Source organism: Osmerus eperlanus, chromosome 8 (assembly GCF_963692335.1).
Source record: "Osmerus eperlanus chromosome 8, fOsmEpe2.1, whole genome shotgun sequence".
NCBI classification, from domain to species: domain Eukaryota; kingdom Metazoa; phylum Chordata; class Actinopteri; order Osmeriformes; family Osmeridae; genus Osmerus; species Osmerus eperlanus.
Genome location: NC_085025.1, coordinates 929,354 through 941,003, shown reverse-complemented (window position 1 = coordinate 941,003; position 11,650 = coordinate 929,354). Strand labels below are relative to the sequence as shown.

Here is an 11,650-nt window from a genome sequence, read left to right as displayed (position 1 = left end):
ACTCAAGGACTTAAGATGCTTCTGATGGGGAAAGTTAGACCGATGTATTTTTGCACCACCAGCGGGCGACATACTCCACCATACTGCGTGTTTATAGTGGAAGTGACGTGTTGCCCGGTGTTCCTCTGCCTCTCGTTTGGACCGGAGGAAACGGGCATGTAACACTTTTATTCTATTTTATTCTTTGTATCGGTGTCAGTACAACCGGGTGAGACCTTTAGACATGTTACTATTCATCTTACGATAGACTCTTGTTGTTTTACTAAATACGAACTATTTTATTAGAGATACGTACTTGCTGTTGCATAAGTGTAACAACTCCAGTTCAAGAAGTAGAGCCAGAAAACCGGCCTGATGAGTTGGCTTGACAGGACTCTGACACGCCGACCTGGCTTTATATCTCATAGTATAGACATATTTGGTAGTATTTGTTTGAAAACGTGTTTTTAATGTTCATGTTCTAACATTTCGCTAATGCGTAGAGTTGTGGAGTTGGGCACGTGCCTGTTATTAGTTAACAGCATCCTCGAGATGGAGCACGTCTCGCGCAGGGCATTGCATGTTGGAACTTACGTAACGAGTAAAAACCCCACTAAGTATGGCATTTGACCAGAGGTTAAGCTTGCATTGTTGCTTTTTTCACAATGATCTAATAAGCTGTGTGTGTTGCAGAGGTGGGTAATAATGTCTGTCCTGTGGAGATCCTACCAGGCCTTGATGATCAGGCACCCCTGGTCTGTCCAGATCATCACAGCAGGTACAGACACACACACACAACTGGTCTGTCCAGATCATCACAGCAGGTACAGACACACACACACACACCTGGTCTGTCCAGATCATCACAGCAGGTACAGACACACACACACACCTGGTCTGTCCAGATCATCGTCCAGATCATCACAGCAGGTACAGACACACACACACAACTGGTCTGTCCAGATCATCACAGCAGGTACAGACACACACACCTGGTCTGTCCAGATCATCACAGCAGGTACAGACACACACACACACCTGGTCTGTCCAGATCATCACAGCAGATACACACACACACCTGGTCTGTCCAGATCATCACAGCAGGTACAGACACACACACACACCTGGTCTGTCCAGATCATCACAGCAGATACACACACACACACCTGGTCTGTCCAGATCATCACAGCAGTTACACACACACACACACCTGGTCTGTCCAGACCATCACAGCAGGTACACACACACACACCTGGTCTGTCCAGACCATCACAGCAGTTACACACACACACACACACACACACCCCTGGTCTGTCCAGACCATCACAGCAGGTACACACACACACACCTCTCTGGCCAACTCCCCCAGATTCCCTCCAACGCTCTCTGTGCTGGGCTGAAACCCAGAACAGCGAGGTCAACTCCATCTCAGAGAGTGTTCCCAGTGTTTACCCCTCTGAGGGGGGAGGGGAGGGAGGGAGGGAGGGAGGGGGGAGGGAGGGGGGAGGGGAGGGGGAGGGGAGGGAGGGAGGGGGGAGGGAGGGATGGGGGGGGCTCTAAAACAGGGGCCGGCCGGCCGGTATGTAAACATCACCTCATTCTGCTTCCTGTTGACTCAGTGACGGTGTAACTTGTACCGCTAATGTTTCCGTGGGGCCCTGCTAAGGCTGTGATTGGTCAGAGGAGGAAGGCAGGGCAAGGCAGGACATCCAATCAAATCTTCATGTATGTATTTGTAGTTGTCAGTGAAGGTATTACATTTATGTATCATTACATAGTTTGAATTTGACTGCAGATCAAGAGGTCCCACAAGATGGCAGTAAAGAACAGTTCTACAGGGCTGGGGTTACAGGTCACCTGACCCATCAGTGTCTGGGTTCACAGGTCACCTGACCCATCAGTGTCTGGGGTCACAGGTCACCTGACCCATCAGTGTCTGGGTTCACAGGTCACCTGACCCATCAGTGTCTGGGGTCACAGGTCACCTGACCCACTGGAGAGCTGAACAGTGACATGCTGTCTAGTGTTGGTGCTGTTTAAACCCTCTTATCTTATAACTTATCTTATCTTATAACTTTGCTACTTCACCCTGACTCACCTTGCACCCTGCATCACTTGTGTCTTCCTCCATCACACACACACACTCCCCCCCCCCCCCTCCCCCTCCATCACACACACACACTCCCCCCCCCCCTCCCCCTCCATCACACACACACACTCCCCCCCTCCTCCTCCATCACACACACTCTCCCCCCCCTCCCCCTCACTCTGCCTCTCTGGGGGGGCTCCTAGATGACAAGTGTGTGTGTGTGACCGGAAATGATTCACTTAGAGAATGTCAACAGCATGTCGTGTTTCAGTGTTGCGTTACCGCGGTGACAAAGCCTGGTAAGATGCCAGGCCCAATGTGGTTCCTGTGAAGGCTGGATGCTATTATTGGATAGTTTACCTTACCCCCCCTATACACACGCTCCCCCCCTGCTACACACACACACACACACACAGGAACTGTCTCTGTAGCATGTCTCACATCAGGCGACACCCTGGCTTGTTGTGAAGGGACGATTGGTTCCTTGAGGATAGGCTCCGCCCAATAACTTAGTCACAGCCATGCCGATTGGCCCATGAGCACTAACGTCATTTTGTTTAGAAGTCTGTTTACTGCTGTAGTCTTGTTTGTTGCAAATGGACGTGTGTGTGTGTGATAATCCAGTTAGTTATTTCTGCTGCGGACATTCTGGAAAGCTTCCATCAATGTTCTGGAAGGCTTTCTATCAAGATTCTGCAGTGTTTCTGAAGGGAGGGATGAGGGAGGGGGGGAGCGAGGGATGACTGAAGGAAGAGTCCAGTGTCAGTACACATCTCAAAGTCACAGTGTAGTGAAGTCAGGACCAGGTTAGGCTGTCATCATCAGCAGCTAAACGCTCTGGATCCATTTCTCCTCCATCTCTCCTCTCTCCCTCCTCCATCTCTCCTCCTCTCTCCCTCCTCCATCTCTCCTCCTCTCTCCCTCCTCCATCTCTCCCCCTCTCTCTGTCCCTCTCTCTCTCCCTCCTCCATCTCTCCCCCTCTCTCTGTCCCTCTCTCTCTCCCTCCTCCATCTCTCCCCCTCTCTCTGTCCCTCTCTCTCTCCCTCCTCCATTTCTCCCCCTCTCTCTGTCCCCTCTCTCTCCTCCATTTCTCCCTCCCCTTTGGACCAGCCAGGACAGCAGGGGGACAGCTGCCAACTTCTCCCCAGACCGCAGCACTTAGCCTAGGCTGCGTCCAGCCAGCCTCCAGCCTCCCCTGCCTCTCCCTGGCTCTCCGGCCTCCAAGGGCAGAGTCCCTGGCTGCCTTGCTCTGAACCAAACACGTTTTTTCTCATTAAGCAGGTGATTTTATCCAAAACAAGGAACATCTGGATTTGAACTTGCAACCTCTTAATCTGTTGTCAGACGCTCTAACCACTGTGCTCTATTTCCTGGGTTTATGAGTAGGTGATAGAAGGTCGTTTGGGCGGAGCCCTGGTCTTATGTGGGGTTGTTAAGGTTTTGTAAAGGTTACCTGGAGTGGGGGGGCTGTTCGCCAGAAAGGTTGAAAGACAATTTCTCTGAATGAACATTTACAGTTTTTAACTGTGTGTGTGTGTGATATTTACAGTGCTGAAAGTGTGTGTTGAGGACAGAGTCCCTCACCAGATCTGGGGTTAGGGTTAGGCCACACTTCAGGCTCTGAACACTTGAAAGCTGTAAACACTGACATGAACTTAAGCCAGGAAAGATGATTATTCTTCTCATGTGCAATTGTCTTCTGTTGTGTCTAAGTGCATGCTCTTTATGTGTGTGTGTGTGCGTGTGCGTGTGTGCCTGTAGGAGACAGAGGGAGAATGAAAGCACATCAGATGTCTCTCTTCCAGCAGTCTTGAGTTCTGGTGACATTTCTAGACAGGAGCTGCAGTGTGTCATTAAGATGCTCCTTCTAAAGAGGTGCTTCTCTGGCTGGAGAAAACCTGCATGACCTCAGGAAGTCCTCACACACACACACACACACACACGGAGGGAGAGGAAGGAAGGAGAGGCAGAGGAAGGGGCTCTCTGAGCTAGTTTGAGGCAGAGCAGATCGATGACCAGCACAGGGAAGGAGACTGACATTTACTTCAAAGGAGGAACAGCTCTGTCAACATGATGGACACACACACATGCGCACGCACACACACACACACACACTTGTCGCAGTTGCTTTATAACGGTCTGCATAGCAGCTCACCTGTTCATCTCCTCCTGATAGTCACCTTAGGTCCTCAAGACCTTGAATGGACATGTAACCGTGTGGGAACCGTGTGGGAACATTCTCCTCCTCCCCCTCTCCTCTAGGCTCTCTGGTTGGGGCTGGTGATGTCATCTCCCAGCAGGTGATTGAGAGGCGAGGATTGGCCAATCACAACGTGGCCCGGACTGCGAGGATGATGAGCATAGGTTTCTTCTTTGTGGTGAGTCTTCCTCCCTCCTCCCCCCATCCCTCATCCCTCCTCCCCCCATCCCTCCTGCCCTCATCCCTCCTGCCCTCATCCCTCCTGCCCTCATCCCTCCTGCCCTCATCCCTCCTGCCCTCATCCCTCCTGCCCTCATCCCTCCTGCCCTCATCCCTCCTGCCCTCATCCCTCCTGCCCTCATCCCTCCTCCCCCCATCCCTCCTCCCCTCATCCCTCCTGCCCTCATCCCTCCTGCCCTCATCCCTCCTCCCCCCATCCCTCCTCCCCTCATCCCTCCTGCCCTCATCCCTCCTGCCCTCATCCCTCCTGCCCTCATCCCTCCTGCCCCCATCCCTCCTGCCCTCATCCCTCCTGCCCTCATCCCTCCTGCCCTCATCCCTCCTGCCCTCATCCCTCCTGCCCTCATCCCTCCTGCCCTCATCCCTCCTCCCCCCATCCCTCCTGCCCTCATCCCTCCTGCCCTCATCCCTCCTGCCCTCATCCCTCCTGCCCTCATCCCTCCTGCCCTCATCCCTCCTGCCCTCATCCCTCCTCCCCCCATCCCTCCTGCCCTCATCCCTCCTGCCCTCATCCCTCCTCCCCCCATCCCTCCTGCCCTCATCCCTCCTGCCCTCATCCCTCCTGCCCTCATCCCTCCTCCCCCCATCCCTCCTGCCCTCATCCCTCCTGCCCTCATCCCTCCTGCCCTCATCCCTCCTGCCCTCATCCCTCCTGCCCTCATCCCTCCTGCCCTCATCCCTCCTCCCCCCATCCCTCCTGCCCTCATCCCTCCTGCCCTCATCCCTCCTGCCCTCATCCCTCCTGCCCTCATCCCTCCTGCCCTCATCCCTCCTGCCCTCATCCCTCCTGCCCTCATCCCTCCTGCCCTCATCCCTCCTGCCCTCATCCCTCCTGCCCTCATCCCTCCTGCCCTCATCCCTCCTGCCCTCATCCCTCCTGCCCTCATCCCTCCTGCCCTCATCCCTCCTGCCCTCATCCTTCCTCCCCTCATCCCTCCTCCCCCATCCCTCCTCCCCCTCATCCCTCCTGCCCTCATCCCTCCTCCCCTCATCCCTCCTCCCCCATCCCTCCCCCCATCCCTCCTCCCCCCATCCCTCCTCCCCCCATCCCTCCTGCCCTCATCCCTCCTGCCCTCATCCCTCCTCCCCCCATCCCTCCTCCCCCCATCCCTCCTGCCCCCATCCCTCCTGCCCTCATCCCTCCTCCCCCCATCCCTCATCCTTCCTCCCCCCATCCCTCATCCGTCCTCCCTCATCCCTCATCCGTCCTCCCTCATCCCTCCTCCCCCCCATCCCTCATCCCTCCTCCCCCTCATCCCTCCTCCCCTCCTCCCTCCTTTCCTTCTCCCTCCTCACTGTGTGTGTTAGACTTTTGGCTCCATCCCAGATCACCCAGTGTGACGAGAGAGAGGGGGAGGGGGATCTGTGTGTCCTCTACTGTACACCCCGGAGGAACACTCCTGTATTCTAGTGGGCTGTGTTCCGTCACAGTTGCGTAGGCAAAGTTTATTTATACTTGTAATCTCCTTAACTTCATACAGCTCTATTGTCTGTGATGTTGATGTAGCGGGGTGTAATACCATGAGCAACCAGAGATGGCAGCATTCCTGACCACGTTTATATTTACATCTTTACACACTTTATCATCTGGGATTCATTCACATGCAGTCTGAAAAATGTGTGTGTGTCCAGGGCCCTGTCATTGGAGGGTGGTACAAGGTTCTAGACCGGCTCGTCACCGGGACAACCAAGACTGCAGCCCTACAGAAGATGCTGGTGGACCAGGTGGGGGGGTGGGGGGGGGGTTGGGGGGGGGGTTGGGGGGGGTTGGGTGTTAAAGTGTGTGTGTGTGTGTAACAGAATGTGTGTGTTAGCACTGGCCGCGAATGTGTGTGTGTGGTAATCCCGTCTGAAACAGGAAGCTAACGTGATGTTGGGGCATCTGAATAGCCTGAGGACAATACTGCCGCCCGCCCCTCCCCCCAGCAGGACAGCAAGCTCTTTCACAGAGATTTTCAGTTTTCTATTTTTGAACACTATTTTCTCCTTACAGGGATTCCAGGGCTTATAATAGAGACCCAGTTTAATGTTGTCCACCCCCCTACAGACTGCATCCACACACACTGTCCTCTTGGCTGACTGGGGGTGTATGTGTGTGTAGGACTGTGTGTGTGTGTGTGTGGGTAGGACTGTGTGTGTGTGTGTGTGTGTGGGGGCGGCTGTGATGATGGTGTGTTTTGTCTAAACTGTAAACTGGCTTCATTAGCAGCGCTGACTGGATCCTGATCACTCTGAGTTCCACTGGAAACTCCTGTTTCTTCCTGGTGTGTTAAATCTGTCTGTGCGTGTGTGTGCGTGCAGGTATGTTTTGCTCCCTGCTTCCTGGCATCGTTCCTGGGGATCTCAGGGACTCTGAACGGGCTGAGCCTGGAGGACAACATCCACAAGCTGGAGAGGGTGAGTATAGTACAGGACTAACCTGAGGCTACAACAGTATAGTACAGGACTAACTAATTTAATAAAGTGTTAATTTAACAAATGCTTTCATCCAAAGTGATGAACCTGCAACATCTTGATCTGCAGTCAAATTCTCTAACCACTGAGCTACACCCATCCCCTCCGCCAGTCGGCCCGGTACTTGGGATAAAAGCGACCCCCCCCCCCTCCCCCCCCCCCTCCCCCTGGCCTCTCAGCTCAGGCCAGCTGACTAACTAGACCTCACCAGTAGAATGACAAGGTGTTTATGCTGATGGAGGGAAGGTGGGGATGGAAGGTGGAGATGGAGGGAAGGTGGGGATGGAGGGAAGGTGGGGATGGAGGGAAGGTGGAGATGGAGGGAAGGTGGAGATGGAGGGAAGGTGGAGATGGAGGGAAGGTGGAGATGGAGGGAAGGTGGGGATGGAGGGAAGGTGGAGATGGAGGGAAGGTGGGGATGGAGGGAAGGTGGAGATGGAGGGAAGGTGGAGATGGAGGGAAGGTGGAGATGGAGGGAAGGTGGGGATGGAGGGAAGGTGGAGATGGAGGGAAGGTGGAGATGGAGGGAAGGTGGAGATGGAGGGAAGGTGGGGATGGAGGGAAGGTGGAGATGGAGGGAAGGTGGAGATGGAGGGAAGGTGGAGATGGAGGGAAGGTGGGGATGGAGGGAAGGTGGAGATGGAGGGAAGGTGGAGATGGAGGGAAGGTGGGGAAGGTGGGGATGGAGGGAAGGTGGAGATGGAGGGAAGGTGGGGATGGAGGGAAGGTGGAGATGGAGGGAAGGTGGAGATGGAGGGAAGGTGGAGATGGAGGGAAGGTGGAGATGGAGGGAAGGTGGGGATGGAGGGAAGGTGGAGATGGAGGGAAGGTGGAGATGGAAGGTGGAGATGGAGGGAAGGTGGGGATGGAGGGAAGGTGGAGATGGAGGGAAGGTGGAGATGGAGGGAAGGTGGAGATGGAGGGAAGGTGGAGATGGAAGGTGGAGATGGAGGGAAGGTGGGGATGGAGGGAAGGTGGAGATGGAGGGAAGGTGGAGATGGAGGGAAGGTGGAGATGGAGGGAAGGTGGAGATGGAAGGTGGAGATGGAGGGAAGGTGGGGATGGAGGGAAGGTGGAGATGGAGGGAAGGTGGAGATGGAGGGAAGGTGGAGATGGAAGGTGGGGATGGAGGGAAGGTGGAGATGGAGGGAAGGTGGAGATGGAGGGAAGGTGGAGATGGAGGGAAGGTGGGGATGGAGGGAAGGTGGAGATGGAGGGAAGGTGGAGATGGAGGGAAGGTGGGGATGGAGGGAAGGTGGAGATGGAGGGAAGGTGGAGATGGAGGGAAGGTGGAGATGGAGGGAAGGTGGGGATGGAGGGAAGGTGGGGATGGAGGGAAGGTGGAGATGGAGGGAAGGTGGAGATGGAGGGAAGGTGGGGATGGAGGGAAGGTGGAGATGGAGGGAAGGTGGAGATGGAGGGAAGGTGGAGATGGAGGGAAGGTGGAGATGGAGGGAAGGTGGAGATGGAGAGCTGAAATAACGGCCAGTGACTCATATAGAAAGGGGTGTGGCTCATTCACCCCTCTGCTCCTTCTCTCCTTCATTCTCTCACTCTCTCGTCCCATAATTTATGTCAGGAAGGCGATCGAGTTCAGATGAGGCTGAATGGCCAATCACCTAAATGTCAGAAAAGACAGAAAACAAATGTTCTCATTAAGCCACTATTAGGCCACTGCTGCTGTGGGGTGAAAGGCAATAATGGGATTAGACGACAATGTTGTTGAACCTTGTTCATATCAGGGGGAACCTTGTGGAACCTTGTTCATATCAGGGGGAACCTTGTGGAACCTTGTTCATATCAGGGGGAACCTTGTGGAACCTTGTTTAGGTCAGATGGAACCTTTTTCACATTTCACATTTTATACGTTTGTCTGACACTGTTATCCAAAGTGACGTGCGAATAGAGCATATAGAAAGCTTGAGTCCAGGTGTCACCTAGTTTGGGTGCTGGTGGTTCAGCTGCAGGGTAGAACTTGGCGTTCAGAGGACCAGTGTCTCCGCAGTTTTAATAAGTAATTATTCAAGCATGAAAAATGACCCAAAATGTATCTTTCAAAACAGGGAGGAAGGGAGGGGGAGGGGTGGCATGAGTCCCTGAGTTGCGCCACGAAGCAGCATGGGACTTGTAATCAGACCCGGTCACGCCCCAGAAAACAAACAAAAGATTGGAAAATACATTGTTTCAGGAACATTGTGTTTTACACTCCGTCTGGTGACCTTTAAGGTGAAGGGAGGAAGGATGGTTAACAGCTGTGGGCTTGTTCAGGCCCAGCAGGAGATGGGGTTTATATGGTGTGAAGAGGTGAGGGGTGGGGGGGCGGGGTGTCACCGGGGGAGCACTCCTTGACCCGTGGTTGTTAACGTGTCATCGTCACCTCGTCAGGGGACAGCCACATGTGACATGTTTCAGACCAGGGGGCTGGTGTCTACACATGGACAGGAACAGGTCAGGGGTAAAACCTTACACATAATACAAACCTTGGAACAGCTGGACTGTTATTCTGACAGGAGAGATGTGAGGGATGTATGTATGGTTTATGTAGAAGTGTGTTAGAGACACAATGTTTCTGGTTGTATGTATCTTCTGATTGAGAAATGAGCTAGTCATGCAGATCTAGAGGTCTCAGGTTCGAATCCCCCGTACCTAAGTTTAGATGGAAACGTGCCAAATTAACACATTATTCATGTCATGTTTGTACTTCTTTCTCATGTTCAACAGGATTACACCGATGCCTTGATCTCCAACTACTACGTAAGTTAGTGCCTATAAACTGTCCGTTTATTACAATGATCATATTTCTTAGTATTATACATGACGTACGTGTATGATGTGCGTGTTGTGTTTTCAGCTGTGGCCTCCCGTCCAGATCGCCAACTTCTACTTCATTCCACTGCAGCACAGGTCAGCCTGCACGCCCCCCTCTCTCCCGCACGCCCCCCTCTCTCCTGCACGCCCCCCTCTCTCCCGCACGCCCTCCTCTCCCCCGTGCCCCGCTCTCTCCCCGTGCCCCGCTCTCTCCCCCGTGCCCCGCTCTCTCCCCCGCGCCCCGCTCTCTCCCCCGCCCCCCGCTCTCTCCCCCGCCCCCCGCTCTCTCCCCCGCCCCCCGCTCTCTCCCCCGTGCCCCGCTCTCTCCCCCGCGCCCCGCTCTCTCCCCCGCCCCCCGCTCTCTCCCCGTGCCCCGCTCTCTCCCCCGCCCCCCGCTCTCTCCCCCGCCCCCCGCTCTCTCCCCCGCCCCCCGCTCTCTCCCCCGTGCCCCGCTCTCTCCCCCGCGCCCCGCTCTCTCCCCCGCCCCCCGCTCTCTCCCCGTGCCCCGCTCTCTCCCCCGCCCCCCGCTCTCTCCCCCGCCCCCCGCTCTCTCCCCCGCCCCCCGCTCTCTCCCCCGTGCCCCGCTCTCTCCCCCGCGCCCCGCTCTCTCCCCCGCCCCCCGCTCTCTCCCCGTGCCCCTCTCTCTCCCCCGCGCCCCGCTCTCTCCCCCACTGTTCTCCTGTTCACAGACTGGTGACGTACTGTTCTCCTGTTCACAGACTGGTGACGTACTGTTCTCCTGTTCACAGACTGGTGACGTACTGTTCTCCTGTTCACAGACTGGTGACGTACTGTTCTCCTGTTCACAGACTGGTGACGTACTGTTCTCCTGTTCACAGACTGGTGACGTACTGTTCTCCTGTTCACAGACTGGTGACGTACTGTTCTCCTGTTCACAGACTGGTGACGTACTGTTCTCCTGTTCACAGACTGGCTGTCGTTCAGATTGTAGCCGTGGCCTGGAACTCCTACCTGTCCTGGAAAGCCAATAAGATCTGACGGATCACCACAGGCCCCGCCCTACCACAGGCCCCGCCCTACCACAGGCCCCACCCTACCACAGGCCCCGCCCTACCTCTCCCTCAAGGGACGGTTGAGGAGAAGTGTACCATTCACTTGTCCTGAAATATGTGAAGTTAGTAATGAAACATTCAAACTCAAACTTTGAGCAGTTTGAATAAATTGTTAATTTAGTCTATCATCAGTCTATCATCAGATGTGTTGCTAAAAAATCACATTCTGGATGTTTGAGAGCTGTTTACTCAAATAAGTTAATAGTCCTACCAACAACGTTGTCTTAAATGTAGGCTACTGTATATAACAGTAGGCTAAATGTTTTATACATAGTCAATTGCATAAATAATGTAGTAGAAACTAGTGCTTTGAAATGTACAAATCCTTTTCAATAATAAAGTTGTAATTTATCGTCAATGTTGACTTGGATGCTACTTAACACGGTCGCGAGGACTCCTATGTGTAGCATATCAGGCTAAGTGGACGGGGCCTGTCGAAGATATTTCATTAACTGTCACGCACGCACACAACCTGCAACCTATTTATTCAAGTCTTTATCCGGAGGACCATAAGAGCTCGATTAATGCATCACTTCATCAAATGATTTTTCATAGAGTTTTCCATCCCCGCTCGCACTAGCCAGTTCAGCACCACGGACAGTTCCCTGCTCTGCGCCGCGCGCTTCTCCTGTCGCGTGCCTCTGCTCATCATCTCCACGATGTGAAACCGTGCATGAAATCATCACTACGCCAAAACACTGCCCCTGTACGAGCTAATACAGTCTGGATCAATTACACCAACACTCCTCAACATAACTACAAGTTCCAGGATTTGGGGTATAAATTAGATGCGTTATGTTTGGGAC

General features: G+C 54.1%; 1 protein-coding gene across 3 annotated transcripts; it reads left to right on the top strand.

Annotated features, from left to right (window-relative positions):
• The first annotated feature begins 60 nt into the window (after positions 1–60).
• On the top strand, positions 61–11,202 carry mpv17 (mitochondrial inner membrane protein MPV17). Of its 3 annotated transcripts, none has more exons than XM_062467085.1 (9): positions 61–154; positions 673–757; positions 4,332–4,447; positions 6,142–6,234; positions 6,811–6,906; positions 9,685–9,717; positions 9,815–9,867; positions 10,701–10,783; positions 10,835–11,202. In XM_062467085.1, the coding sequence occupies exons 2-8, from the start codon at positions 685–687 to the stop codon at positions 10,768–10,770; spliced, it is 534 nt and encodes a 177-aa protein (XP_062323069.1). In that variant the 5' UTR covers positions 61–154; positions 673–684; the 3' UTR covers positions 10,771–10,783; positions 10,835–11,202. The 3 variants fall into 3 exon arrangements, with proteins under 3 accessions (XP_062323069.1, XP_062323067.1, XP_062323068.1); XM_062467083.1 differs by having other exon boundaries at positions 95–208; XM_062467084.1 differs by having other exon boundaries at positions 95–208; positions 10,701–10,800.
• The last annotated feature ends 448 nt before the right edge of the window (positions 11,203–11,650 follow it).

Coding starts and splice junctions, on each gene's coding strand:
- mpv17 (XM_062467085.1), top strand. CDS start 685: ATGTCTGTCCTGTGGAGATCCTACCAGGCCTTGATGATCAGGCACCCC. Junction 4,448..6,141: donor GCATAGGTTTCTTCTTTGTG/GTGAGTCTTCCT, acceptor GTGTGTGTCCAG/GGCCCTGTCATTGGAGGGTG. Junction 6,907..9,684: donor ACATCCACAAGCTGGAGAGG/GTGAGTATAGTA, acceptor CATGTTCAACAG/GATTACACCGATGCCTTGAT.